Here is a 25,084-nt window from a genome sequence, read left to right as displayed (position 1 = left end):
TTATATGGGAAAGAACTATTATTCACATTGGCAAACCTTTTTTTAAAACTTTGTAAAAAATATTTTTAAATATACAGCACTTTCATTCAAAATGACCTCAAATTTTTTTAAAAATACTGTCATTGCATATAATCCATGCTTATTTATTTTTTAAAGATCATAATGACTTCTTTATTCAAAGTAAAGCACATTCTTCTTCTAGTTTGCCATATGGAAACTAGCTAATTATCACACTAATACGATGGTTATTTCAATCAGTATATGTAAAAATAAAGTTGTGAAGAATACCCAGGATGTGCAAGCCATTTAAATTCTTAACTTTATTTTCATTTCACTCACCTACTGTACAATGACATTTAAAAAAATCTAGATCAAACATGGCAACAGCACAGCAGAACAGCCAGAAAAATCACCACTGTTAATTAATAAAACTTAAAATTTCTGGTCACCGTTTTGTTCCCTTGATAAGCAAATTCTGAAGCTACAACAAAAAATGCCACCTTTTCAGGTTTTCTAAATGGTTTTTTTGCATTCCCAATTTGGAATGCCCAATTGTACATCATTGCTACAATCTCTGCAATTGGTGCATGTAAAATCAACGTAAGTTTTTGTCAAATCTGTCAAGAAGAAAAAGAAAAAGAAGAAGAACTGCCAGCCACTGTCGGCACTAGCATGGTCCAGTAGCACTGAGACTGAAGATGATCGGCCATCCAGCAGCTCCTCTAGGTCTGTCTTTTGAAAAGTGGACAAATATCCTTCATGAAAACAATTAATTCTTTTGCAATGCACTGGAGTGAAAAGGTCATTTGTTGTAAAAAAAATAAAAATAAAAAATAAAATCAGACAGCTCATTCTCAAATTGTGGGGGATTCCTTTTTTTTGATTGATAGACATGATCTGGCTTGCCAAGTCTTTGTTATGTTCAAGAATCACATACACTAGCTTTGAGAGAGAACTGAGCTTGAGACTGAGGGAAAGAAGGCAGTTTTGATTGTGTCATTTCACTGAGCGTCCCATCTTTCCACCTCCTTCGTGATGCGCTGGGAGGGATAAAATGCAAAGATTAATATTCCCTCCACACACTCAGCACTACATACAAATGGCACTATGCATCACACATGAATTGATTCAAAACCATTGGAAGTGACTTCTCAAGGCGGAGCTTACCATCTTTAGGGAGGGCTTGGCTGGGTCTCGCAGGCACCCTGGCCTTGTTGGGCAGCTCAGAGCTGTCCCTGTAGTCCCTGGCCTTGCTGGGGAGCTCTGAGCTCTCCCTGTAGTCCCTGGGCTTGATGACGGTCTGAGGATCGCCTGGACGATTCTTCGCCGGCAGAGGAGGCCTAGCGATTGGCATCGAGCCTGCTTCGGAGCGCGACGGCACCACAGGCTTTTTGGCGGCGGGAACCTTCGGTTTGGTCTCGCTGCAGGTGAAGGAGCGGTTTCGGGGCGTCGGGACCGGGGGCATGCGGTCGGCCTCCGAATTGGCCAGCTTGGGGAAAGCGAAGGCAGCCTCGGGCAGACCCAGCAGATCCTTGCGATAGGAGTCCTGCTCCTTCGTGCGTGACGACCCTTTCTGTTTAGTCATGGAGCCATACAGAGGGTTGTCGAACATTTCAGTGGGCATGCCATCCTCGGACCTGTAGGGGTCACAGCACAGCACTGGTCACACCTCACAAGTTACATCACCTCGAGTTTCGTATCGTTTGTTGTTTTAACTGGAATGAAACAGGGAATCCAAATTTACTTCATTTACTTTTTTTATTCACCCACACTACGTTTTCCCTTTTTGTATAAAGCAAAGAGATTTTACGTTTATGAAATAGCTGCCTTAATTTTCCATATGAAACCATTAAAAAAAATCCCCCATAAGACATTCATAAACTTCATGACCCAGCTTTAAGCGTTTTGTTCAGCAGTGTGTGTTGCAGTGCAGGTATCGACCAAATTGTACTCACGCATTTCCAGACGGGCAGCAGACAACCGGGTCCTGGCCAGCCTTCTTTGGAGAGAGATTACCTGGGGTCAAGTCCTTGCCAATGTGCCCTGGAGGGCTTGGTCTGGCATGCACACTGGAGGTCCAGCCTTTGTCAGACTGGTTCGCAGCCTTATAACTCATGTAACTGGGGTTACTGATATCAGTGGGGAGGGGGTATGCTGACCTAGAGAGGAAAGAAAGGTAAGTGCAAAACCTCTCCACATCTCAGGGATGATTACAATGCCTCAGAGTTACAGACAACACAAATGGGGAAGGAAATTTTCTACTATATTTTCCACACAGCAATAAGTCCCTTCACAGAATATGTGGGGACACCAAGAGGAGTGTTGAAGTCTCACTTGTTGCCTTTTTGACTTCCTCCTGAATCATCCTTTTCCACCTGGATGAAATCTGTGGAAAAAAAAAAGGTGATAAGGAGGTTAAAACGACCATTTTTTGTTCAGATTTAACCGTTAAAACCAACTTGAAACTGCTCACTTAGCTGTCAGTCATGAATGCACTTTGAAAGCACGCAAATTCAGAACATAGATTTATAGTTGCAACATGATAAATCATTACTTACAGAATACAACTGTATTCAATGTAATGTTTACATGTGTGTGTCTGTGTGCACTTGTGAGATGCTGATCTTCGTGCATGTGTCTGGTGTGTGTACATGAGATGTGTGTATGCTTGTGAAAAAGTGCATTCGCATGAAATTTTTGCTTTATGCTTGGATTTGCAATCAGAAGATGAATATTAGACAAAAAGTACAGACAATCAGCTTTAAGTTCATGACATTTACATGCACATACGTTTTACTATTTCACAGAAACAGTTTTTGTGTTGAGTCCTCCTACTCTCAGCTAAGTTGGACCCAGGCTTGGTCCAGCCCTCTCTGCTGAAGTCATGTGACCCTCACCGTACAGCTTCTCGGTCTGCTTTCCCCCCGAGGTGCGCAGCTGGATGGCGCCGGACAGCATACCCGTCTTCTCCCCGTGATGTGTCAGCGTGATGGAGAAATCCGCATTGGAGCATTCGGCCTCCCGCAGAGCTACACAGCCCTCTCCTGAAACACACAGCCAAGAGGAAAAATGAAGTCACTGTCAGTCCACGTAATGACAACCGCGCTCCTTTCTGAAGCAAGAAACTGTTGGTGATCCTGCAGAATTAATTAAAAGTAGCCATAGACTCCATGGGTGGTGGATGTTCCTATGTATACTGCCACAGTGACCCAACCACAGTTCACTCTCCCATTCTCTTACCATACGACTCCTCACAGTCAGTGGACTTGACAATGATGAGGATGTGTTGATCCAACAGGTACTCCGGGTCTGAAATTATGGGAGTGAGCTGGGAAACAGAAATACAGATGCAAGTCAATATTGTCTCGATGACACAGACATAAAGGACATTCTCAGATCGCCTTCATTGACAATCGTGTGAGGGAAGTGGGACTCCTGAGTTACCTCAACCTGTGCTCCAAATCGAACCTTTATCGATCCATCTATATCCTCTTGGTTCTCTCCCTCAGAACTCTTCACACAACCTGAAAATAAAAATGTGCGTATTCACTATTCCAAGACATGAAGACTGTGGTGACAGCCACGGTACTGCCTTTTACCATGGATGTAATCAGATCCATAAAAAAGACATTTATATTTCTGTGATCATGTGGGTTCACTGGCCTTCCTGGAGGAGATCCAAATCCTGTAATAAGCATTAACCACTGGTAAAGAAGGTCTCTTACTCTCCAGACAGCTGGAGTGGTACTCGATGAAAAACCTTGTCTTCGACTTGGTCTTCAGAGTTGCCACGCAGTTCATGAACTGAATTCCACCCTGAGACACGCTGTTCGGATCTGAAACAGGAAAAAAAGAATAGTTGATTTTGCAATTTCTCAGTCAAGCAAAACCGCGGTTATTCTCGGGACTTACCCCATACATCATGGGCTTAAAGAAGGAGATACACCCGCGAAAACGTTGAAAAGCAAAGGCAGCGCTACACAACCGCTGAGAAATACCGCAACTCTGTTTATAGGCTTTATGTTGAGCATTTGACTCGTGTCATACCATTTTTTGAAACAAACTGTGATGTCACTCCCACTTCAAACGTAGCAAACACAGGAGAATGGTCGCTCGTCATGATGTCGGTGGTGCAGCCTGCAGAGCAGAAGCCAAGTTTAAAATGGTTCATTGCGGACGTCTATCATACAAAACAAGATATCACGTAGGCGGTCCATTCAGAAGAGAAACCTACAGACGAGGCCTTGTTGCTCTTGGATGTTGCTATGTCTTAGCCGCAGTCATAGTTTGTGACAGTAAGAGTACTAGACAGTGTCTGTGATGTAATGTAATGTCTAAGTGATTGTGAAGATGGAAACTCACCATACGACTGGCAAACGACGTGCACGAGGGGGTAGGATTTGCGCAGAACACGGTCACACCAAGATGGAAGGTTGTATTTCATCTGGCGAAGAAGAAGAAAGCAGTCATTTATTTAATTCTTTATTATGTCAACCACTGAGATCTAACGAGGTAAGTAAGGCAGCTGTGGAGTGCAAAACAATAAAAATAAAAAAAGGAAAAGCGCAAAATGCAGATGCAGCACCCAGAAAACAAAAAGTTCTAGCCCTGAAATGAAAAGCACAAAGACAAAAACAAACGCCTAAAAAGGGTTTTAAATAAATGCAATGGTTATATATTTTTAGATCACAATTGCATGACATGCTGAATCTTCAGAGAGTGCAGTGCAATCACGCTGCATTGTGGTATAGAGCAGACCTGCACCGTGGTCAGAATCAAACACACAGGCCTCACAATGGAGGATGTCCTGTCACGAAATAAATGGCTGACTGACCTCTCTATTCAATCAAATGCATCTAGCCCATTTAAGGGCATATGCAATTCAATCATATCAAACAAGCTTTTTCCAGATTCAGTCAAACAAACTTTGATGGCGATTAAGACTAAAACTGTAAGAAACAGGAAAAGGTGTGGCCGGAAAATTGAGTAAGACAGCAACAGTCTATTTTCACACAGTTTCATATCTTCCAATACTATGGAGAACACTGAGATTAAGTTGGCATGCTACAAATTTGCAACCCAAATTAACACACTTAACATATAAAGGCATCGATTCTTGTATCTGACCAATTAATCATTTGATAAAAAAACTATTGGTAACACTTTACAATACTGGTACACAAGTATGTATTTACTAATGCTTAAACTAATGCATAAATCATGATGAATAAAGACATAAACTAATGCTTAACACACTAAGAACTAATGAAGTGCCTACCTGGTGTTAATTACTACTATTAATTAATAGTACGTCTACAAGAGACTGTTGATTAATGCATGAATTTGAATTAGTATTAGTAAATGCTTATTTGTGTCCAATACTGTAAAGTGTAACCAAACTATTTTTTGGGGCTGCTGGATAGCTCACAAAGTAATAGTGCCAGTTGTGGTGCATCAGTAAGCACTGTGGTCTGGGGTGAATTCCGGCCCACGCCAGTGTTGACTGTGGCTGCAGCCCTGCGGGGGTGCCACACAATTGGCTTTACGTTGCTCGGGGGGTATATGGGAGGAATCCAGTCTGCGGGGATAGCGGTGTTTATTGATTGAGAGAGCCCTGTTGGCCATACAGGCACCCAAGATTTCTCTCTGAGCAGACGTATGATTGGGTCTCCTTTGCCCCCACTCTGTGTTTGTACGGCTTGTGGCTGCAGTGTGCCAAGAAGCAGCTGGATGGCATGACACACAAGTTGTCTTCACTCTCCCAAGCCGTAGCAGGGGGCATATATGAATATATATGAGTGCACTTGCATATAGTTCATGAATTGGATCTTCCAAATTCGGGTGGGATTGGAGGTGCCAAATTATTATTTTTTTAATTATGAAATTAAAAAAAAAAATTATGAACAACAACCACTTCTGGGAGAAAATAAAAATGTATTGAGCTTCACAGTCAGATTATTCTGCTAAATTTGGTTTGGTTTCACGGAATTGCAAATGCCTGTTACAGTCCAAGTACGAGTCCCGATGTAAATGTCATTTTACTAAAGAGAACCCATGCCCAGCAGAGGTCCTCAGTGAGTTAATTTTGTTGCATGGCAACAGTGAGTGCTCCAAATATACTTTCTGTAGCTGTGACCACCCAGCTAGGAAATGGAACATAACAAACTTGTGGACACAGAGACAACAATAAACAAATATATTTAACCGTGATGGAGTGTTTCTGTATATGTGACACTGTATGTTGGTACTTTCCATAAAGATAAGCAAGCACATCTGAGAAAACATACCCCCGTGGCCTTTGCTTTCGTGTAGGCATACTTTTCACGTGTGTCCCTCTCAAAACGGTATGTGGGGGGGAATGTGATCTCTTCCTCTTCTGCAAAACAATTTGAAGCCATACAGTAGACAATGAATTTTGCAACTCAGTTGTATCACATATATGAGCCGATTAAATATACTTATTATAATGTGCTGGCAATGTATACAATTGTGGCAAGCTGGAGCATCTAACTCTTAGGAAGTCAGGGAGTGACAGCACATCTGATGTCATATTAAAATCTGGATGTACTGTATGTCATCAAAAAAATCGAATTCTTTAATGACCATTTTGATACAGGAACTCTTTGCAAATGTGTGTTCTGATGGTTCCAATATTGATTCTGTTGGACTGTTGTTGAGAAAATGTCGATATGTACGGCAATATGGCAGAGTGTTGTGTGTCACAATGGAACCTTGTGGTGACAGCATCTTGCACTGACCATAATGCAAGAAGACCTTCTCTTCACTCCTCTCCATGTTGAGCTGGTCTCGGCTCAGGAGTTCCTGATACTGCTGGTTCTTGATTTTTGCTACAATGTTCTCTGCTTCCTGCGCAAGGGTGAACAATGCAAAATAGTGGCTTTTCTTGTCTGATGATGTAAGCAAGCCACTGCCCACGACTAGCCCCAAAATGGAGGAACAGAATGCTTGTTTACGTTCCTCTCTGTACACTGCATTAGTGTCCAATCCGCTGTGTGCTTATCAACTTTGACTACAAAACTGAAGCGTTTTTAAATGTGATAGGGATTGAGATTTAATAAAAGCACATCTTGTAAAATCCTCCAGGTTGGACAGTTATTAATCTATATGTGTTTAGCAAACAATGTTAAATAAGAACTGGGAGGATAAGATCAGTAAGGGTATTTATCAGACATGGACTCTGGTTATCTATCTGGTGTATGTGCAGCTTAGGCATTTGATCTGACATGGTGGCTAAAATCTTGTGATATTGGTATCCTTTGTCCTGCAGACATCTGATCTTGAAAATAAACTGCACGTTTATTAAAACAGGAAGTGTACCTAGCCAGTGGGCTATTGCAGGTGCTTTGAGCTACAGACGTACCAGATGACCAGACAAACTATTTTGGTGTCCTGGGCTGTGGTTTTAGCTCCAGTGTGCTGTAGAACCAGTTTAGCTATTGTGGATGTGCTATACAATAATTATGTCCCACACAACAACATGTGTATAAAGATAAATAAAGCGTCATATAGCACATACATTTTGGGACTATGCCTGAACTCTTCTGACGGCAATAAGAATTTTTCAACTTACTGTTGAGGGAAGCTCAACACGATAATTCAGATCACCCAGCCAGAAGAGGTGGGTGAATCGATGTGTGATGTCAAATGGATTTAGTTTCTTATCGCCAAGGTTCAAAAAACGTAGAATACTGGTGTAGTTCTGGTTTCGCCTGGTGAAAGCAAAAGAGGAAAGTAAGCAAACTTCAATCTTAAAGACTTCAATCTCATCAATATGCACACACTTTCACTGTAGCTGACACAATTAACAGAAATAACTGAATGTCTACCGTGTGTATCTAGTGTAATGTAACTATTCCATTGCCATACTTATTCAAGCTTTTTCACCATCTCCTCCAAACATTAAACATATCTGCTCGGAGGCACAAAATTTAGACATGCTCTTTTCAAGAATTTCAGTTTGTTAATAGAAACGCCCCCTGTTCCAGGAAATTAAGCAGACTATGCGGTAACAACGACAACGAAAAAACTCCACGCAGCTGGCTTTTCTCAAATAAACAAAAGCCATTTTATAAGTCAGACACAAACAGGGCTGTTTTTCTCTTAGCATGCTAGCCTGAGCCTTGACAAGATGCAAGTAATTACATCAGGGGGCTGGGGCCCCCTTGTGTATGCTTATTGTAACCTCAAGTTACAATATGAATAATGAAGAATTTGGGTACATACTTGTCTAACAGATCAAGCACAATATAGCTTTGAATATACTTACTGTAGAGGCTGTATTACAGACGCAGTATGTACTGGGTATGGTCTCCAAACAAACTTACAGACTGATGAGTATCAATGCTAAGCTAATCAAGGAGGCATACTTATGTATCTTGTTCATAACATTTTTAACCACCATCTGAATTCTTGGCAGCATGTACACTGGCTGTCTTCTTTTACACGCAAGCACTTTTAGTTCTGTTGAAGGCAACGATCATTATATAAAGTGCTGTACATAACAGCAGTGCAGTAGCCAACCTAAGTTTCTTTTCACTCCCGGAGGTCAGGTGACTGTTCACAAATCCAAAGGATGTACCATTGAACATGAAGGACACACCAACTGCTCCTTTATTTCCTAAAAAAAAAAAAAGAAAAAAGAGAGAGAGCTGAAATAACAAAGTGCACATGAACAAGGTCTGTACAAATATGGTCTCTTCATCAAAATTCTCTTATGCACTCAATAAGAGGTTCTGTTCGAACGTCTCCTCAGCGCGACTGACCCAGAGCGTTGGCGATTCCTGTCTTGACGCTGTTGGAGAAGATGTGCGAGATGCGGTTCTCGTGCTCCGGCTTGGCCAGCACCATGATGCGAATGCTCCACAGTGTGTGGACAGCCACCTGAGAAACATCATCACCAAAAAAAAAAAGTGCTTCGGTGGAAGATCGTGATACGGGGGAATTTGCTTAACTGCCTTGAAAAAAATCTGCTCCCACAATAATCTGCATTGCAGGGAATATAAACATGGCAGGTATGCAGGTACTCCTGCCAAATATTTCTGCACAAATAAGGTGCTAGGCACAATGAAACAGATGATTGTAATGGGTGTATTAGGGTGAATGCCACAAAATTAAAATTACATCAATATAAGTACATTATTTGTATTCCTGCCAGATGCGCTTGTCCAAAGAGACATAGAAAAACTTACATTTTCAGATAGCACCTGTTTACATTACTGAATGTTTACAGATGCAATTCAGGTTAAGCGGAAACAACAGCACCTGAATTACATTATCCTGAAAAAAACCTAAAATATATTACATGTATTCATATATAAATGCATGAATTACATGATTTTACATAGCATCCACTACAAAACTGAATATTTCATTCAGTTTAAGTACCACCTGCCGTGCCCAACCTGTAAAATGAATCCAGCCCCTGATTTACTGCATTGACCATGTTAACTGTGACAGTAGGCAATTCTGTAAGGCCAGTTTGAGGATCTTACTTGTTTGAAGCTGATATTAGTGATGTCCCTCAGGGTGCTTTTTACAACCTCAGTCCATTCCCGGTCTCCTTGGGGGTCCTCCTGAGTCCCGATGACATAGATATCATGAGGTATGTGGTCAGCAGTGTCATCCCGAGTCTTCCCCTGGCCTTTTGACTGGAACCAGGAAGTAATGTTGTGTGGGGGGTTGGCGTTTCCTTAAAGACAATAGGATCCCAGTTGAAAGACATGTATACATCACAGCTTCTATTCTGGGATTTTTCTTCAGTCAGTCTTTAAATCCGGGAGGCACATCCAGGTAAAAGTACTAGTTTTTGATACAGCAACATGCTGTATGATATGATTTCATTTAAGTGGATCATAACTCATGGCAGTGATTCCTTTAAAAGGGATATTTTTACCCATGTTCCATGTGCCTATGAAGATGGTTAACATATCAGGTTCAGGCTTGTCTGAATGCTTAGTCTTCATCTGCTGGAGGAGCTGGCAAAATCCCTCTCTTTTCTGAAAACACACACACACACACACACACAAAGTATGGGGTATTTTACAATCAAAATCAACATTTCAGCTCGCTCTGCATAACCACTTTTGTAAGCATTTCTTCATGCAGGCATCAATAGTATGACCAAGTAAACCACGCATATAAATTACAGTTTTCAAATGGTGACCTTAAGAGACAAGGCAAGACTGAAGTATTATAGACTAGTCCCAAACAGCTTTGCATTAAAGACCTGGGCTTTACCTTGGAGTCTTCAAAGACATACTCCTTCCTCTGTGTCTTCTCTTTCTCCGTCTCTGCCACTATCACCAGCTTGTTGTGTACCTTCTGTGACTTCACCAGCTGCAATACTGCACATAACATTCACTGTGATGCACACTACAGAGATAAAAATTTAAAAAACGAAAAGGTAAAAACCCATTTTTGACAATGATACTGCCGGGCCTTACTTTTGTTGTGCACAAAGTATTTGTCATCTGAGCCATCTTTGGATTTCTTGATATAGACTTTTCCACCTTCCACATCTACCTTGAGATATGATTTGGTTGGAATGCTCAGGATATCAGATTTGACCTGCAAACATATATAGAGATATTTAGCCCTCAGAAACATTGCTCCAGGGCAGAGGTGTGCAACGAGGGCTGTATCTGTTTCTGGTTATCATGCAAACTTGGCCTTAATTACTTAGCCCTAACAGTTATGCCATCTAGCAGCTTATCTAGGCCTAGATTTGTTTACAAGTCCAAGAATGATAGCTCAGTTTGTGTGTCTCTGTATGAAACTTTTTACTGTGATATAATCTATGAGTGAACCATTGTTGGTGTATACAAATTAATGTTAGCTAATTTAGCCAAGGTAATTGGTGGAAACAATTACTCCAGGACCAGTATTGCCCACCTCTGTCCAAGGGGTCCCATTATTATGTCAAAGATATTGGAAATTAATTTGAATTTCTGTCTCCTCAGTTCTATTTCCATATACACAAAATGCTGGTACTTCAGTCGACATGATAACTTTTGTCTGTGGTAGTTCAATGATATAAAATATACATAGACACCATTTCATTTGCATTAATGAACATATTTCCACTTTGCCATATCAAGGTCTAGTTAAAAGTAATTAGAATCAACCATATGCTTTTTTCATGGCAAAAAAAACTAATGTCATAGAACTCATTACTCACAAAAGCCATGTCCTGTTCTCAAGAACAATGTATGTGGATAACAAGCCACATACATTTGCCTACAGTTTTGTAACAAAGTTACAAAGACTTTCTGTGGTAATATTGATACAATAATTAAAAGAGATCGACAAATCTAGCAACACGCAAAATACTTTCCTCAAAATACTTTCCTGCAAAAGTTACAATGACATTTACAGTTACAATTACAATGAGAATCTAATGACACATTACTTCACATTTTTGTTTGGCCCAGTGGTCTCAGTATAACAATACTTGCACTGCACTCATGTTCTGTTTTGCATGTGTGACCATTTCATTTGCTTGCATGGCCTTGCTTCCTTACTTCAAAGGTCACAGGTGGTATGAGTGAGTTTCTGTGGCCGCCATCATATCCAACTGAATCGAACACAACATTTTTCACCTGAAAGAAAAGCAGAATGCGGGGGGGAAAGAAAATAAAAAAATTGACAATAATGGATAAAAGCAAATATGTTGAAACAACAGAATACACTGTATGTTGAAACACTGCACTTCAATACAAAAACGAATATGTTAGTCTTCCAAGAATCTATAGGGTAATACTCCTGAAATAATGAATAGATACCATCTTACGGTAATGGTAGATCCTAGGCATGGTTTATCTTATAATGCCTCTTCTAGAATGTCATATGCATGTGGAAAATACAATAATCACAGGCAAAACATAGACCCTAAAGTGTAGCCTAGTATTAGGCACATTCTTGCTTATGCAAAGTTGTCACCTCCAAATATCTTTTTTGAGTTCATTATTTTCAGGCAAATAAATTACATCTGAACAATTTCTCAACCAGTCTTTGTTCTCTCATGGCAGTATATATCAACTGAGCCACATCTTATCCACAATGGTACAACAGATCAACTCACTGGCTAGGCCAATGGGCTTTTTCATCAGCAAGAAACAAACTAAAACCAACACTATGACAGTTAGGCTAGAGCTGGAAATCTATTTCCATGTTGTTTACTTTAGATTCTTCTGACCCAACTACAACTGTATATCCGACACATAATATATATGATGACACAACTGACTATGAAGTCAATGTGGCCAGCACACCTCTAGTGCTCACCACTAGGGTGCTTAAATACCCACTCCATGATCTGCCGAGTATTTAAATTTCTTGCGAACAACCTAAAATATTATCTTCAGAAGACAACAGTACTAACAATGTCCCTTGAATTTTATTGTCCCTTGTATTCTTTAGGGAAATTTATTGTTTAGGGAAAACTATTTTTCCCATCAAGTTAGGATTAAAAACTAGATGATACATCCCCTCAGACTTGCTGAGAAATATCTTGGCAGCATAGAAATAGAAAATGCAAATAAAGTTTCAGCCTATTTGATCAATGGCTGTGGAGAAATAATACTCCTCAAAACCCACCTTAACATAGAAATTGTGTGCAGCCCTTTAGCCACACACATTTCAATAACTCTTTGAAATTGTGTGCAGCTCTATAGTCCTTGCATATTTCGATAATTCATTTCGTGTTGCATGTGTCAAGTCCTTCTCACAACGTTATCTAGAAACATTTCTCTTCTCACTTCCGCTTCCTTTGCCTTTTCACCTCCTCATCAGGAGAACTAACCTCTTCCAGTCCATGGCTCTCTGATACTCTCCACACACAGGGCTGTGGTCCATGGGAAGTGAAAGAGTTAGCCTGCTCAACGGCCTGGGTGTTCACCAGTGCCTTCTTTTAGGTAAGTTTCAGCTGTCTACTCTGCCAAAGTCTCATTTTCAGACAAAAAACAGAGCCACTACACACAACCCACACAATTTATTAGCCATCTTCAAAAATATTCACCCTGCTAGTTTCCTTGTATTTATTTTCAGCCCCCTTCCAGCTAATACATAGTCTTGTAGCTTGACTTTTCAACAAACACCAGAAAAACAGTCACATGACACACCTCTCTTTACCTCCTTCGACTGGTATCCAGTTGTGGCCTTAAAAATATAATTATGTTGCCCAAGCCTACAAGGCAGAATGGAGGTACGGTGTCCTATAACCTGTAATCAAACCATTCTCTCAAGCCAGACCACTCTTCTCCACAAAGTTCTTCTCTAATATGTCTCCTCACCTCTTTACACTGACTGATGGGTCAACAAACCTTGGCCTATGAAAATTAATTCTGGGTTGAATACCCCTATTTATGCTAAATTCACCACACTATCTCTCATTTATTACTATAAGCACAAAATCCTCAATCATGCTCTTGCACCTACCATTGCACTTGATGTTATGTTGCAGGTTTATTTAATGACACAAATGGTTCCAATACTCACAATATGGTAACTTGAATGTCGTTGTTATTGCAGCATTAATAGTGCTCTGGTATTTAATATACTGTCTATACTGCTCTTATGATTTTAGGATTTGGGTTCTGTGAAAAATATTCAATAATGATAATCAATACATTTTCTGACGTCTTTACCTTTTCTTCTATTGAATAGAGAAGCTTAGTCAACTGCTCTAGCCTGAAGGTCACAGATAGATTTGGATCAGCAGAAACCTAAAAATGAAAGCAGAAGCAGTATTTCAAAACAATTGCCAACACGAAGATTTCATTTAGCAAAAAATGTTAGCAAAGTGTCCTTGAAACCATTTGTTTCCAACCAAACTGGGGCCATTCTCATGATTAAACATCACGAAGACATAATTTAAGAAGATGAATGTTGTTTTGGATTCAGAAAGTCAAAAACAAATCTAAGAAATTTACACAATTCACAATTTACACAATTCACAATTCTTATTTGTTTTTTTGGCATAATAAAAGCTAAATTTCGAATTATATCTGTATCATGCCATTTTCCAAGCCAAATCTGCATTAGCCTTTTGAAAAATATTCTACCTGACTCTTTAGGCGTCCAGCTACAGGGGAAAGCTGCTGGTCCAGCACTCTCTGAAAGGCTTCCAGAGTAGGTAAAGTGCGGGAAATTTCACTGCAAGAAAAATGGTCACTCTTTTGAAGATGAACTTATATCTGATATCATGGCTGAATGAACCTAAATAAATTTTGATACATCCAGATAGCCTTTTATGAAAAATTAAATCTGGTTGAAATAAAAATGTGGTCGCAGCATTAGCCACCTTCTGACTGTGAAAAATTGGGGATAGATTAAGACCAGTGCGTGTTACTGATCAGTCGGTTCTTGAGAAAGGATCAGCAACTACAGGAATATACTTCAACTGAATTTCACAAACTTGCAAGTGTAGTTCATTACACACCTTTTTCCCTTTGCTAAAGTTTTTAACCTCTTTATATTCTGAAAGCTGTGAGGTAAAAGTGGTAAAAATGGTAATATTCAGTTCAAACTGTGATTTTAACATACATTGTGAAATCACACTAGTCTCCTATGACAATACTCAACAACGATTGACATAGCATAATTCAAAAAATTGCAGCCTTTGTTTTTTAAATTATTGATTTTCCTCACTTATAATAGAAATTGCATATGGAAGGTAAGAAAAAAAAAAGTATTTTGTCATGTTGACTTGGAGGATTTTAGTTTTTGATGGTTTCCTGGCTCAAGTGCTAAACAATAACACAAGTATTAATTGTTGCTTGGCTACATGCCCAAACAGTGGTGGCATCTGTCACTTACAGAAACGATTAGGATTCAGAAATTTATTTTGGAAAATTTTAAAATATTGCATTCAATGCAAAAGTTATTATTGAGCCATAAAGACCATTCAATACACACATGGCATACGCTTAACTAAATGCTTGACACAATAATATGAAACTTTTCAGAATATACTGTGTTATTAATAATGTTATTTTCAAAGATTACAATAGAGCAAAGAAATTTACCTGTTTAAATTCTTGCAGATACCATGCGTTAACTTTTTCAGATATGGAAGTGTGGGATTACCATTCTGTACTTGTTCTGCATCGAGACTGACCGAGTTGCAGAAGTAGTCCTGGATGGATTTCAGGTGATCTTCATGGATGCTTGGATAAGAGCAGGAATGGAATTTAGATTCTTTCACTAAATGATGTCATTGTAGATGGTTGCAATTGGAAATAAGCTGTGAGGATCTGGCAGTCACAAGTATTATCAGACAAATACGAGCTATGGTGAGCTGACGTAGAGGTCAGATTTTATGAAAGGAAGTATCACAAGATGGAAGCTAACACATACTCTATCGCCGTCTTGATGTTGCTGCAACATGGAGGCAGAGAATACGATAGTGAGGGAGGGGTACTTACGTAGATGTGTCTACGTGCTGCAGTCTCTGCATGTATGTTTCAGAAATGGAGGCCAGCGCAAGCTCAGAGCCCTTTGGAGAGTCGCTATGATAGTCTTTGGCATCATTCACTGAAGATCCACCACTGAAATTTCTTGGTGGTAGCTGAGGAGGCATTCTCATTGGCTCTGAGGACAAATGTTTACAAATATTAGCATACAGTAACAACCTGGGAATAATCACAGTGGCTCCAATAGCAAAGGCTATCGTACACAGAGAAATCTGAAGGGCTGATTTTTAACGCTGTGCTTTAGCATTAACAGAGAAGTATTGCTTCCTGTCACCACGTTTGGGCCAGGGAAGACACCGGCGGTGCCACACTGGTTCCAGCAGGTTGACTCCATTGGGGATGGATCACTGAACTGCAGTTATTTACCTGACCCGTCCTCTATCTCGCCCTCATTCTGCACAGCGAACTGCAGGTGCGTCACCAGGCCCAAGTTCTCCTTGTGGTACTCCTCCACGAGGTCACCGATCACTGAGAAGAAGCGGATGGGCACACCCACAGATGCCTCGGGACGGAAACAGAACAAACTCAGGGTGATGCTCCGTGAGAACAAAAATCCACAGAATTGTGTATAATTCGGCGGGAGATTCACCTGCTGAACCCATTTAAAAACTGGTTTTGATCAATACTAAATACTAATTACTAAAACAGCAATTTAATGTAATTTTACCATTTTCATATTAAATAAACACTCCAGAAGTTCTGTAAGATGTGAAATATGTTAATATATTACATTTGGATTTTCACTGTGCTAAACACACGTGTCCTTGTTCAGGGTCATGCCATTTAATGTATTCCTTTCATTAAATAAAAAACCACAATACATATTTGTTTCAAACCCTATTTAGGGCAAGAAAGTGAGGGAAACGTATTCTTATTGGCTAACTCTCCATCTAACATTGGGTACAGAAAGAACCTTGTGGCTTTCTTGACGCCCACTCAAAGTAAATTAAAACTGCAGAACTGCCTCAACCGAAAGAGGAAGAAACCCTGATACCAAGAGAAATGAAAGGGTTCACCAAATCAGCAGCATCACCTCCCCCAAGGAACTCCTTAACTGGGGCTGGTGCAAGATAAAGTAACCTCTGCCTTAGTCTTTGGCACAAGCAGTGCGCAGTGATATTGCATCAGTTGGTCTGCACTCTGGGCCTTTTGTAACTGCACCACTTGGGAGATATGGGCCTTACTTCCCGTTGTGGTCATTTAAGGCCAGCATTTAAAACAGACAAAAAGAGATGAATATACATGACAAAGCCTTGCACACTAAAGTGATGGTTAAAGTGAAGATGCATATGACTATAGGCTACACTTATCAGCAAGGTCTGGGGTAAAGTCAGCCTTCCTGTAAGATCTGAGCCCTGGTTTCAAACCAAACTGTAAGCTGAAAGACCTTTAGACTGCTTGCTGAAGAGATATTTCTATTATTGTTTCATGGCAAGACGCCTACACACTGTCGGCTGCCCTTGGGTGGAGAGTAGCAGAGCATGCTTGTTTCACAGCCCAACCAAACATTTTTCCATAGCACAGCAAAAAAAAAAAAGAGTCAATGTTAAATCAGACACAGTATCTAAAAGGTTATTTATTTATTTAATTGTTTGTTTGTTTTGGAATACTGAAAAAGATGTCTGGTTCTACACATTTGCATGTATCCCTCAAGTATTGCACGAAGGGATTGAAAGACAATGTAATGCATAATTTTTAATAACTGTACTGGATTTTATATCTTTTAACAGGTATTTAAAGCTAAAATTTTTTCGTGTTTAACGGTGGTTGCAAGACACTTAATTTCCATTATTGTAAATTCCATGCTTTTAGTACACCCCTCCAACCCCCCCACCCCCCTATTTGAGACAAAGCAAAACATATGATATTTGTAATAATAAAAACAATGAACATGAAAATGAATCCTTTGTTAACAAGAAGAATATGGTAGAATTGAACTTAGGTCCATGAGTATTAATTATTTTCATAACACTACATTTGTAATGTTAATTGCATGCAAAGAAAAAGTTATTTTTCTACTATGTTATAAATAAAAACTAATAAAAGATTATTTTAGACCATGCCATCTAATGCTTATTTCCAAACATGGAATTTCAACAGATAACACAACACACACTGTCTAACTGTTGCTAAATTAGGTATGGGTCAAAAATAGTGCATTGTTTTTTTTTCTCTTTTGATATGTCTGGAGACCCTTAGAAAACCCTCAGAAACACAGCTCAGAACGTGCAGGATAAACTCTGTTTGTTATCCCGCTTCAGCTGCAGTAACATATACTGTGCAGGGATGTACATGGCTAGTATAATAATGATTTGCTCATGTTTCTGAGAAAACACATTATATAACACTATAGTTATAGAATTGGTGTTCATGTTAAGAATTCATTCTTGCGTAAATAAGTTACAACTTTGCAGTATTATGCAGTGTTAATTATGTTCATCCAGTTGACCAATATGCATCCTCAACATCATATATGGATATTGAAACTGTCAATGATTTTCAAAGGGGATTTTGACTTATTTGTTGTGAACTGTGCTCTCAACATTTATCACCTTTCATTTCACATACTGCCTCACACACATCCTTGCCTTGACAGAGGAGCCACTTGCATAGTGTTAGGTAACATTGTCGCAGCTTGCGGTTGTAATCCAATTCAGCTTGTTGAAGACAATTATGCAGCACACTCGAGAAAATGTTAGCGAAAATTAACCAATGTCATCATGACAAAGATATGTTATTATTCTAAAAAACAGACAATTAGCCAGAATGACCTGCAGTTGATCATGATACAATTTTGTTATGATTTTGGAATCAAATAGTTGTTATTATAAAAATAATCACAACAAAGAGTGAAGGATAATATCAGATAGTAGATAAGCAACAGGTATGATTTTAGAATTGCTCATTTTTAGATATTATTTTAGAATTACTCTATCAACAAAATATAATTGTATGGTATTATATTCAGTTTGAATCAATTCCATTAGAAAAGAGAATTAGTTTTAGAGTACTATAGGATTTTTCTCAATAATGCTGACACAATCTAGTTTAAAAAAATGTTGGGTACAGAATGCTTGTTTTGAAATGAGGAGACTGAATCCAATGTGTTGCTTAAGAGTAGAATTGTTGGGAAAAACAGGTTAGCAGCACAGATCTACCAACATGAAATACTCAAGGGGGGAGAGCGAATGACTGCGAAGGTTGAAGGCAATGTGTTCACAAATGCTCTTTAAGAGGTATAATAACAATAATAATAATAATAATAATAAGCAGCAGCAGCGCTCATAAAACTGGAATTACCTGTTTGTATTTAAAGATAAATCATTTCGTGAAATATTTGAATGCTGTCTTACTGCAACAGTTGTAAATGTGAGGCTTCTCAACGGTTAATCTCAAAAGCAGAACTACCTTGGCAAGTAAGAATGTGGTCGCTAAATAGCTACACACAAATTCTTTCAGTCAACACCTGTGAGAAGAATTTAGACTTAATCTTTTGGGAGAGAGACAAAAACATGCATATTTTATCACATGTATGATGTAATTGCCGGCTGTCCTTACCCTACCTGTACAGAGAGTTTCTTCTCTTCATTTGGCAAGATTCTGTAAGTGTACACACAGTTCTGATACCTACAAAAAAAAGAACGTAGGCTATAAAAAGTAGTATTTGAATGACATGTGAGTTGTATTCATGACAGAAAAAAACATGATGGAATCAAATATGATGGATGCATAAATTTTGTGTATGGGATGTAGCATTCTTAATAAAAACAGGCATTAAACCTGGCCCCATATCTTCAGAATTTCAAATGATGAATATGTACTTCAAGGCAACAAACGCATGGCTGCAATATATGCCTGGTACTGGCCATCTGGTGAAAACCAGTAAGAAACTGTATTAATAAAGTTCTTACAAGGATCTATTGGATCTAAACCTTTTCAGTTTGTATTCCTGTGTGGGTGTGGGATTGTGCAGGGTAGCGTAGTCTGAAGCACCAGTGGCTTTCATCGAATAGCAAAGAGGACTATATTCATAAAGAGCAGCCCCTCTTGCAACAGTGAACTGAGTATGTAACATGCTAACCGGGGCTTCCACAGAAAACTGTTGCATCCTCTCAATTGTCCGGACAGTATTTGCTTTAATGAGGTGATAAAAAAAAAAGAAAACATACAATAGCATATGTCCTATTGTTTCATTTTGGCATTATGCAAGTGATTCTTCATTGATTATGCGGTCAGATATTGTGACATTCATGACAGGTGAATGAAGCAGTCGGTATCAGATTTTTAGGCATAATTTAATAGTTTCAGTGGTATTCAGTGTGACACTTAACCCCCATTATGCAGAATGTACAAACAATGAACTACAAGTGGGAGTTATTCATAACTACAGCCAATAACTGCTCACTGTTTTGGCAATGTCTGGTTGAAAATGTTTGACAGTATAAAATTAAGCAGTAAAGGAACAATATACGATAATTGCCAGCATGAGTCAGTTTTTCGTCCTAAAAAAAATGTGAGGAGAGATGCTAATTTAGGAGGGAGACATTATCCAGAAATAAATTATTATTACAACACCACTTTCTCAGTCAGGAAGGAGTGTGAATTATGTAATTTGTTCTCTACATTTATCAGCATGTCTATGCAATTATTATGCAGTAAGGGAGTTGAGTAATGTGTAATGTGTAGTTGCAAATACACATTAGTATGTAAAATAAGCAGGCAATTAAACACACTGTAGAGAGTTAGGATCGTGTTTAGATTCAGGTTGTATTAAAAAAATCTGTGTTCAGAAAATCTTGCATATCTTGTTCTACCACAATAATACTAAAAGACTTACGTTCATATGACAACCAACAAGGTACACTGTAATTGCACTGTCTGCTTCATAAAAATATTTTCTCATCACTATGTAGCTCCACTATTTCAGGAAATGATCAGAAAAAGGAAAATTACCATTGGTTAGGGACGCACAGATGCACAGCCACAGCAATATTTCCATATTAACATTCAACTTAGTTACCCGGTATTATGCAAGGCAAAGATGTTTTTTTTTTTTTTTTTTGCCATTTTCATTTCCCTAAAAGGCCATGCCACTATCGGCGACTGACCGGTAAAATAATGATTTTTGCTGTATAGCTGCATAACTAGGTCACACCATTTAGATTCTCAGCCTAAGATTATGATCAGATACATTCATTATTACTAGATATTAAACTGCATCATTTGTCAACTGGATATTCAGTTATTTTACAGAAGCACTGCATGACAATCGTTTACTCACACAGAACGTTATAAAGTGTTGTTATTGAGCAGATGCTTCAGGTGAAAAACAAGGGAACAATATTGGCTTTAAAAACTATAGTGTGCAGACAAGTATTGTTTTATAAGTCCTGTCCATAGGTATTTGGACAGCGACATAATTGTTGTTGTTTTGGCTCTGTACTCCGACGCAATGGTTTTGAAATGAAACTATGAATATGAGGTTAAAGTACAGACGGTCAGCTTTAATTATAGGGTATTTTCATCCATATCTAGTGGTCCATGTAGGAATTAACATAATCTTAAAGTCGTCATAGTTGGTACTTGGTTGCAAATCCCTTGCAGTCTGTGAATGCTGAAGTCTGTGAACCACTGATATCCCCAGAAGCTGGGTAGTTTCCCTGGTGCTCTTCTAGGCCTGTACTGCAGCCATCTTCATCTTCTAGTTCCTCTTGGTTTTAGGGGATTTTCACATTTCAGTCTTGTCTTCAGCGAATGAAAAGCATGTTCAGTTGGATTTAGGTTGTGTGGTTGACTTGGCCAGTCAGTAACATTCCACTTTTCAGCCCTGAAAAATTCCTTGGTTGCTTTAGCAGTGAATTTGGTGTCATTGTCCTGCTGCAAGGTGAAGCGCCATCCAATAAGTCTTGAGGCATTTGGTCGGAACTGGTCAGATAAGATGTTTCTGCACAGAATTCACCCTTCTGCTGCCACTAGAAATCAAATCATCAGCAAAGACAAGTGAAGCAGTTCCAGTGGCAGCCATCCATGCCCAAGCCATAGCACTACATCCACCATATTCCACAGATGAGGTGGTATGCTTTGGTTTATGAACAGTTCCTTTCGTTCTCCAAACGTTCCTCATTCCATTACTTTGGTGCATGTTAATACTCACCTCATTTGTCAATAAGAGTTCGTTACTTTTTTTACTTTGTTACTGTGATATACTTTTGTAGCAAATCCTAACCAAGCCATTTTGTTTTTGAGGCTCACGACTGGTTTGCATCTTGTACCCTCTGAGTTTATGCCAGTGTAGTCTTCTCTTTCCCCCCCCCCCCCCCCAAATATATTTATTGAGTTTTGTTCTTTTTTTTCACAAACACACAGACAACAACAAAAAGCTCAGCACAACATTGGTCTACACAATCAGTATGAATGTTGACAGTTAAATTCTTTTTTTTTTATACATAAAATAAAAGCTGGGATACAATAAAAGTGCAGATGACAAGGGTGCATTACAGTTACAGTATCATAGGCAAGGCACAGATATCTCAATTAGTCCAGGAGAATGCTTGAAAGTGTTGAAGCCACTGTGGATTTGGAGAAGTGGAGATATGGAGTCCATATTTTCACGAACTGTTTCTACACTTTTTGAAGAGTGAAGTAGACAGGTCAAGTATTCAAGGGTAAAACACTCCATAATTATCTTACGCCAATTTGCTTTAGCAGGAGGTTTGTCATTTATCCATGGCAGAAAACTATTCTTCCTTGCGGCATATGCAAAGATATCATACAGTCTGCCAGAACCAGTACCAACTATTGCATCTTGACTCGGATGGCCCAGGAGCAAAGAGAGAGGGTTCATATGCAAAACCACACCAAAGTTTTTCCATATCCTGCAAAATATCCATCCAATATACTTGGATTTCAGGGCAGGACCAGATACAATGAGTGTAGGTGCCTACTGAGATTTTACATTTTAGGCACAAAGGTGAAAACTGGGGGTTCATTTTAGATCTTTTGTTGGGGGAGATTTGCAAACGGTGCAGGATTTTAAACTGCAGTAGTCTAGCACGGTTACACACTGATATTTTCTTTGAATTGTCCCATATCACATCCCATTTATCCTCGTCAGTGTTTACCCCAAGTTCATTTCGCCATGTCTGCGCGACATCCTGCATATTTAACACCTCAGTCTGGCTTAAGACATTATAGAAACGATTTATAGATTTTTTTAGTTGGACCTAGAAGAAGTAACTGCTCCACTGCTGATATCTTAGCATCGATATTGCAGGTCTTCTCTTTATTTTAACATTTGAAACATCAGTTACTGCATCCTGGAGTGTGTTCTTGATTGGTTTGACTTCACAACTTGAAATGTTTCTCTGGTCATCTGTAGTTATGCCAAAGAAGTATTAATGCCAATAATGCAGGCCATTGTAGTGGACGTATCAAGAATGCACTGGTCAGCTCACCAATGCATTCTTGATACGTCCACTACAATGGCCTGCATTATTGGCATTAATACTTCTTTGGTCCTCATGTGGAGAGACAGCAGCAACAGGCCCCAAATGCAAATTCCACACCCATAATCATCTCTAGACCTCTGTAATGAAATAATTATGCAACATACACAGCTGGCAAAGAAACATCTGAGCAGCCAATTGTCCAATTACTACATGCGTTTGATCTCTGGGTGCAAAAGGTCACACACACTGACACACAAAAGAATAGATGTCCAGTTTACTTACAGCACGCAGAGGGCATAGGCTCCTTGGATGGATTCACTGTCCCGCAGTAGAAAGCTTCCATCCTTTGCTGCCTTGGAAAGCAGGTTCTCAGCTTTGGAACGCGTAATATTTCCATGGTACCAAGGTTGGTTTGCCATTCCGACCACTGACCCGTACGAGACTCCTGTTTCTGGAGACTCTGTTTGCTGTTTTGCATTTACTTTCAAAATACACGGAAACACGTCAGTGGAAACTCAGATCGGCTTGCTGGTCGAATTCATTTTGGTTGTTCTCTCTCTCTCTAGCTCAGTCTTTCTCACTCTTCCTGTTAGAGGGGCGAAAGCAGCAGAGAGGAGGAAGCAGCCACAAACACAGCTCTGAACTTCCTCATTCTCAGTGTAGAGCGAGGTGACAGAGAACTTGCCGGCAAACTATTCTGACACTATTGCGCACACAGGGGCAGAGGTGGAAAAGCTCTCTATATGTGTACAGTCATCTTTAGACTGTTGTACAGAGGCCTGTATTACTCCATATAAATTATTAACCAAGCTAAGCAAGACAAAAAAAGTACATTCTTGTGATGCTTTTATTTTAAATGATCTTGCCAAGAAAGGTTGTGGTGAATTAGTAGCTCATGTTAACATGCTGAGGAGCTTTGTTGCTAGTCTAGCTTTTAATCTCTTGGACAGCGCTGGCATAGAAAGGAAGTCACATGTCAAAAGGCTCACATGGTGAAGTGCTCAAGATCTCAAGTCTTGCACTGCACTGCTGTGCTTACTGAACAGAAAACCTGTTGTTTTACTTCAGTTCAATAAATTTCAGGCCACATTACTTACAGCTTAGACTTCAAGACTGCAGTAGTATGTATAATTCAGTGAGAAACTCCAGAAAGGATTCACATGTTAGTTTTGTTAATCACAGGAAGAAAGGACAGTGACAAAGATTAGAATTTTTTTATGGTTTTGTAGCAGATATTCTCTTCAAGCAATATATTGGCTTTGCTGTTTCCAGTTAGTTTCCAACCTCAGCAAACCTGCATGGGTGTAGAGTAAATTGCTGCTACAAGCACAGGAACTTTGTTCTCAGAGGGAGAAGCTGTTAAAGGTCACTTAAAAATCAAGAGATGCACTCACTTTGTAGTGCAAAGACTATCAACATTAAAGACAAACCACTGTCAAGCCCACGTCTGGTTCCCTCCTCTTTTTTCATGCACTCTTGAAAGATCCCCTGTGAACCCTTATCTGTCCTCTTCAGCAGAGAGCAACAGAGGATGCCCCACACTGTCAGAGTAGGCGGTGGACAGGAAGTCTTTCTCGCACACACACCGCACACACACAAAGCTGTTCTGCTGACAAACCACAGCGCGAGTCACGTGATCCAAAAAGAGAACCCAGCCTCTGTGACACTCGCTGCAGGCCGGGGGATTTCCGTCCCAGCCCATCTGCTGCCACAGATCCCAGATCAGTTAAAACCCCAAAACCAGCGGCCCAAGACAGGATGAAAAGACTAACAGAGAGTCAAGCAGCAATAGCAAGCTCTTCCCCCCCGTTGCCATACCTGTGCTAATGCCTACAAAATGACATTGCGCTACCCATAACAAAAAAAATTGCACTCAAGAGCTACTGTAATGGACTCCTTTTTTGTCTCTAATAGGAGTACGGAAATGGCTTTTTGTTTGTAATTATTATAAACATTTCATCTGTATGTTTCTTCTCGTGTCCTAGCAAATAATCCAATTTTGCAATCCAAGTTTAGCTCTAGCAGTTTTGTATGCCAGTGTTTAATGTTACACACTGTAAACTCAGAACAGTATAGACATTAAACATGAGCCTATCTGACACCATCACTAAGCACAATAATGTGCACCAGACATTTTCAACATTT

The 25,084-nt window shown here is 39.5% G+C and overlaps 1 protein-coding gene and 1 long non-coding RNA gene across 2 annotated transcripts; both read right to left on the bottom strand.

Moving 5' to 3' along the window:
* Positions 1-305: 305 nt before the first annotated feature.
* inpp5d (inositol polyphosphate-5-phosphatase D) lies at positions 306-23,526 on the bottom strand. Its single transcript, XM_064330749.1, has 27 exons — positions 23,222-23,526; positions 19,055-19,118; positions 15,858-15,993; positions 15,444-15,609; positions 15,045-15,185; positions 14,082-14,172; positions 13,665-13,742; positions 11,541-11,618; positions 10,464-10,587; positions 10,258-10,364; positions 9,914-10,016; positions 9,513-9,709; positions 8,784-8,901; positions 8,542-8,638; positions 7,592-7,730; positions 6,759-6,867; positions 6,288-6,376; positions 4,363-4,444; positions 4,048-4,137; positions 3,726-3,836; positions 3,445-3,524; positions 3,241-3,328; positions 2,898-3,044; positions 2,335-2,386; positions 1,956-2,159; positions 1,168-1,637; positions 306-1,040 (listed from the first exon to the last, which is right to left on the bottom strand). Exons 1-27 carry the CDS (start codon positions 23,356-23,358, stop codon positions 997-999), a joined length of 3,342 nt encoding a protein of 1,113 aa, XP_064186819.1. The 5' UTR covers positions 23,359-23,526; the 3' UTR covers positions 306-996.
* LOC135252549 (uncharacterized) lies at positions 16,558-19,048 on the bottom strand. Its single transcript, XR_010329423.1, has 2 exons — positions 17,606-19,048; positions 16,558-17,198 (listed from the first exon to the last, which is right to left on the bottom strand). It is a non-coding gene; the product is annotated as an uncharacterized LOC135252549 (long non-coding RNA).
* Positions 23,527-25,084: the final 1,558 nt, after the last annotated feature.

Source organism: Anguilla rostrata, chromosome 4 (assembly GCF_018555375.3).
Source record: "Anguilla rostrata isolate EN2019 chromosome 4, ASM1855537v3, whole genome shotgun sequence".
Classification (NCBI taxonomy): Eukaryota; Metazoa; Chordata; class Actinopteri; order Anguilliformes; family Anguillidae; genus Anguilla; species Anguilla rostrata.
The sequence above is the reverse complement of the archived record's forward strand: the minus strand, read 5'-3'. Positions and strand labels throughout refer to the sequence as shown.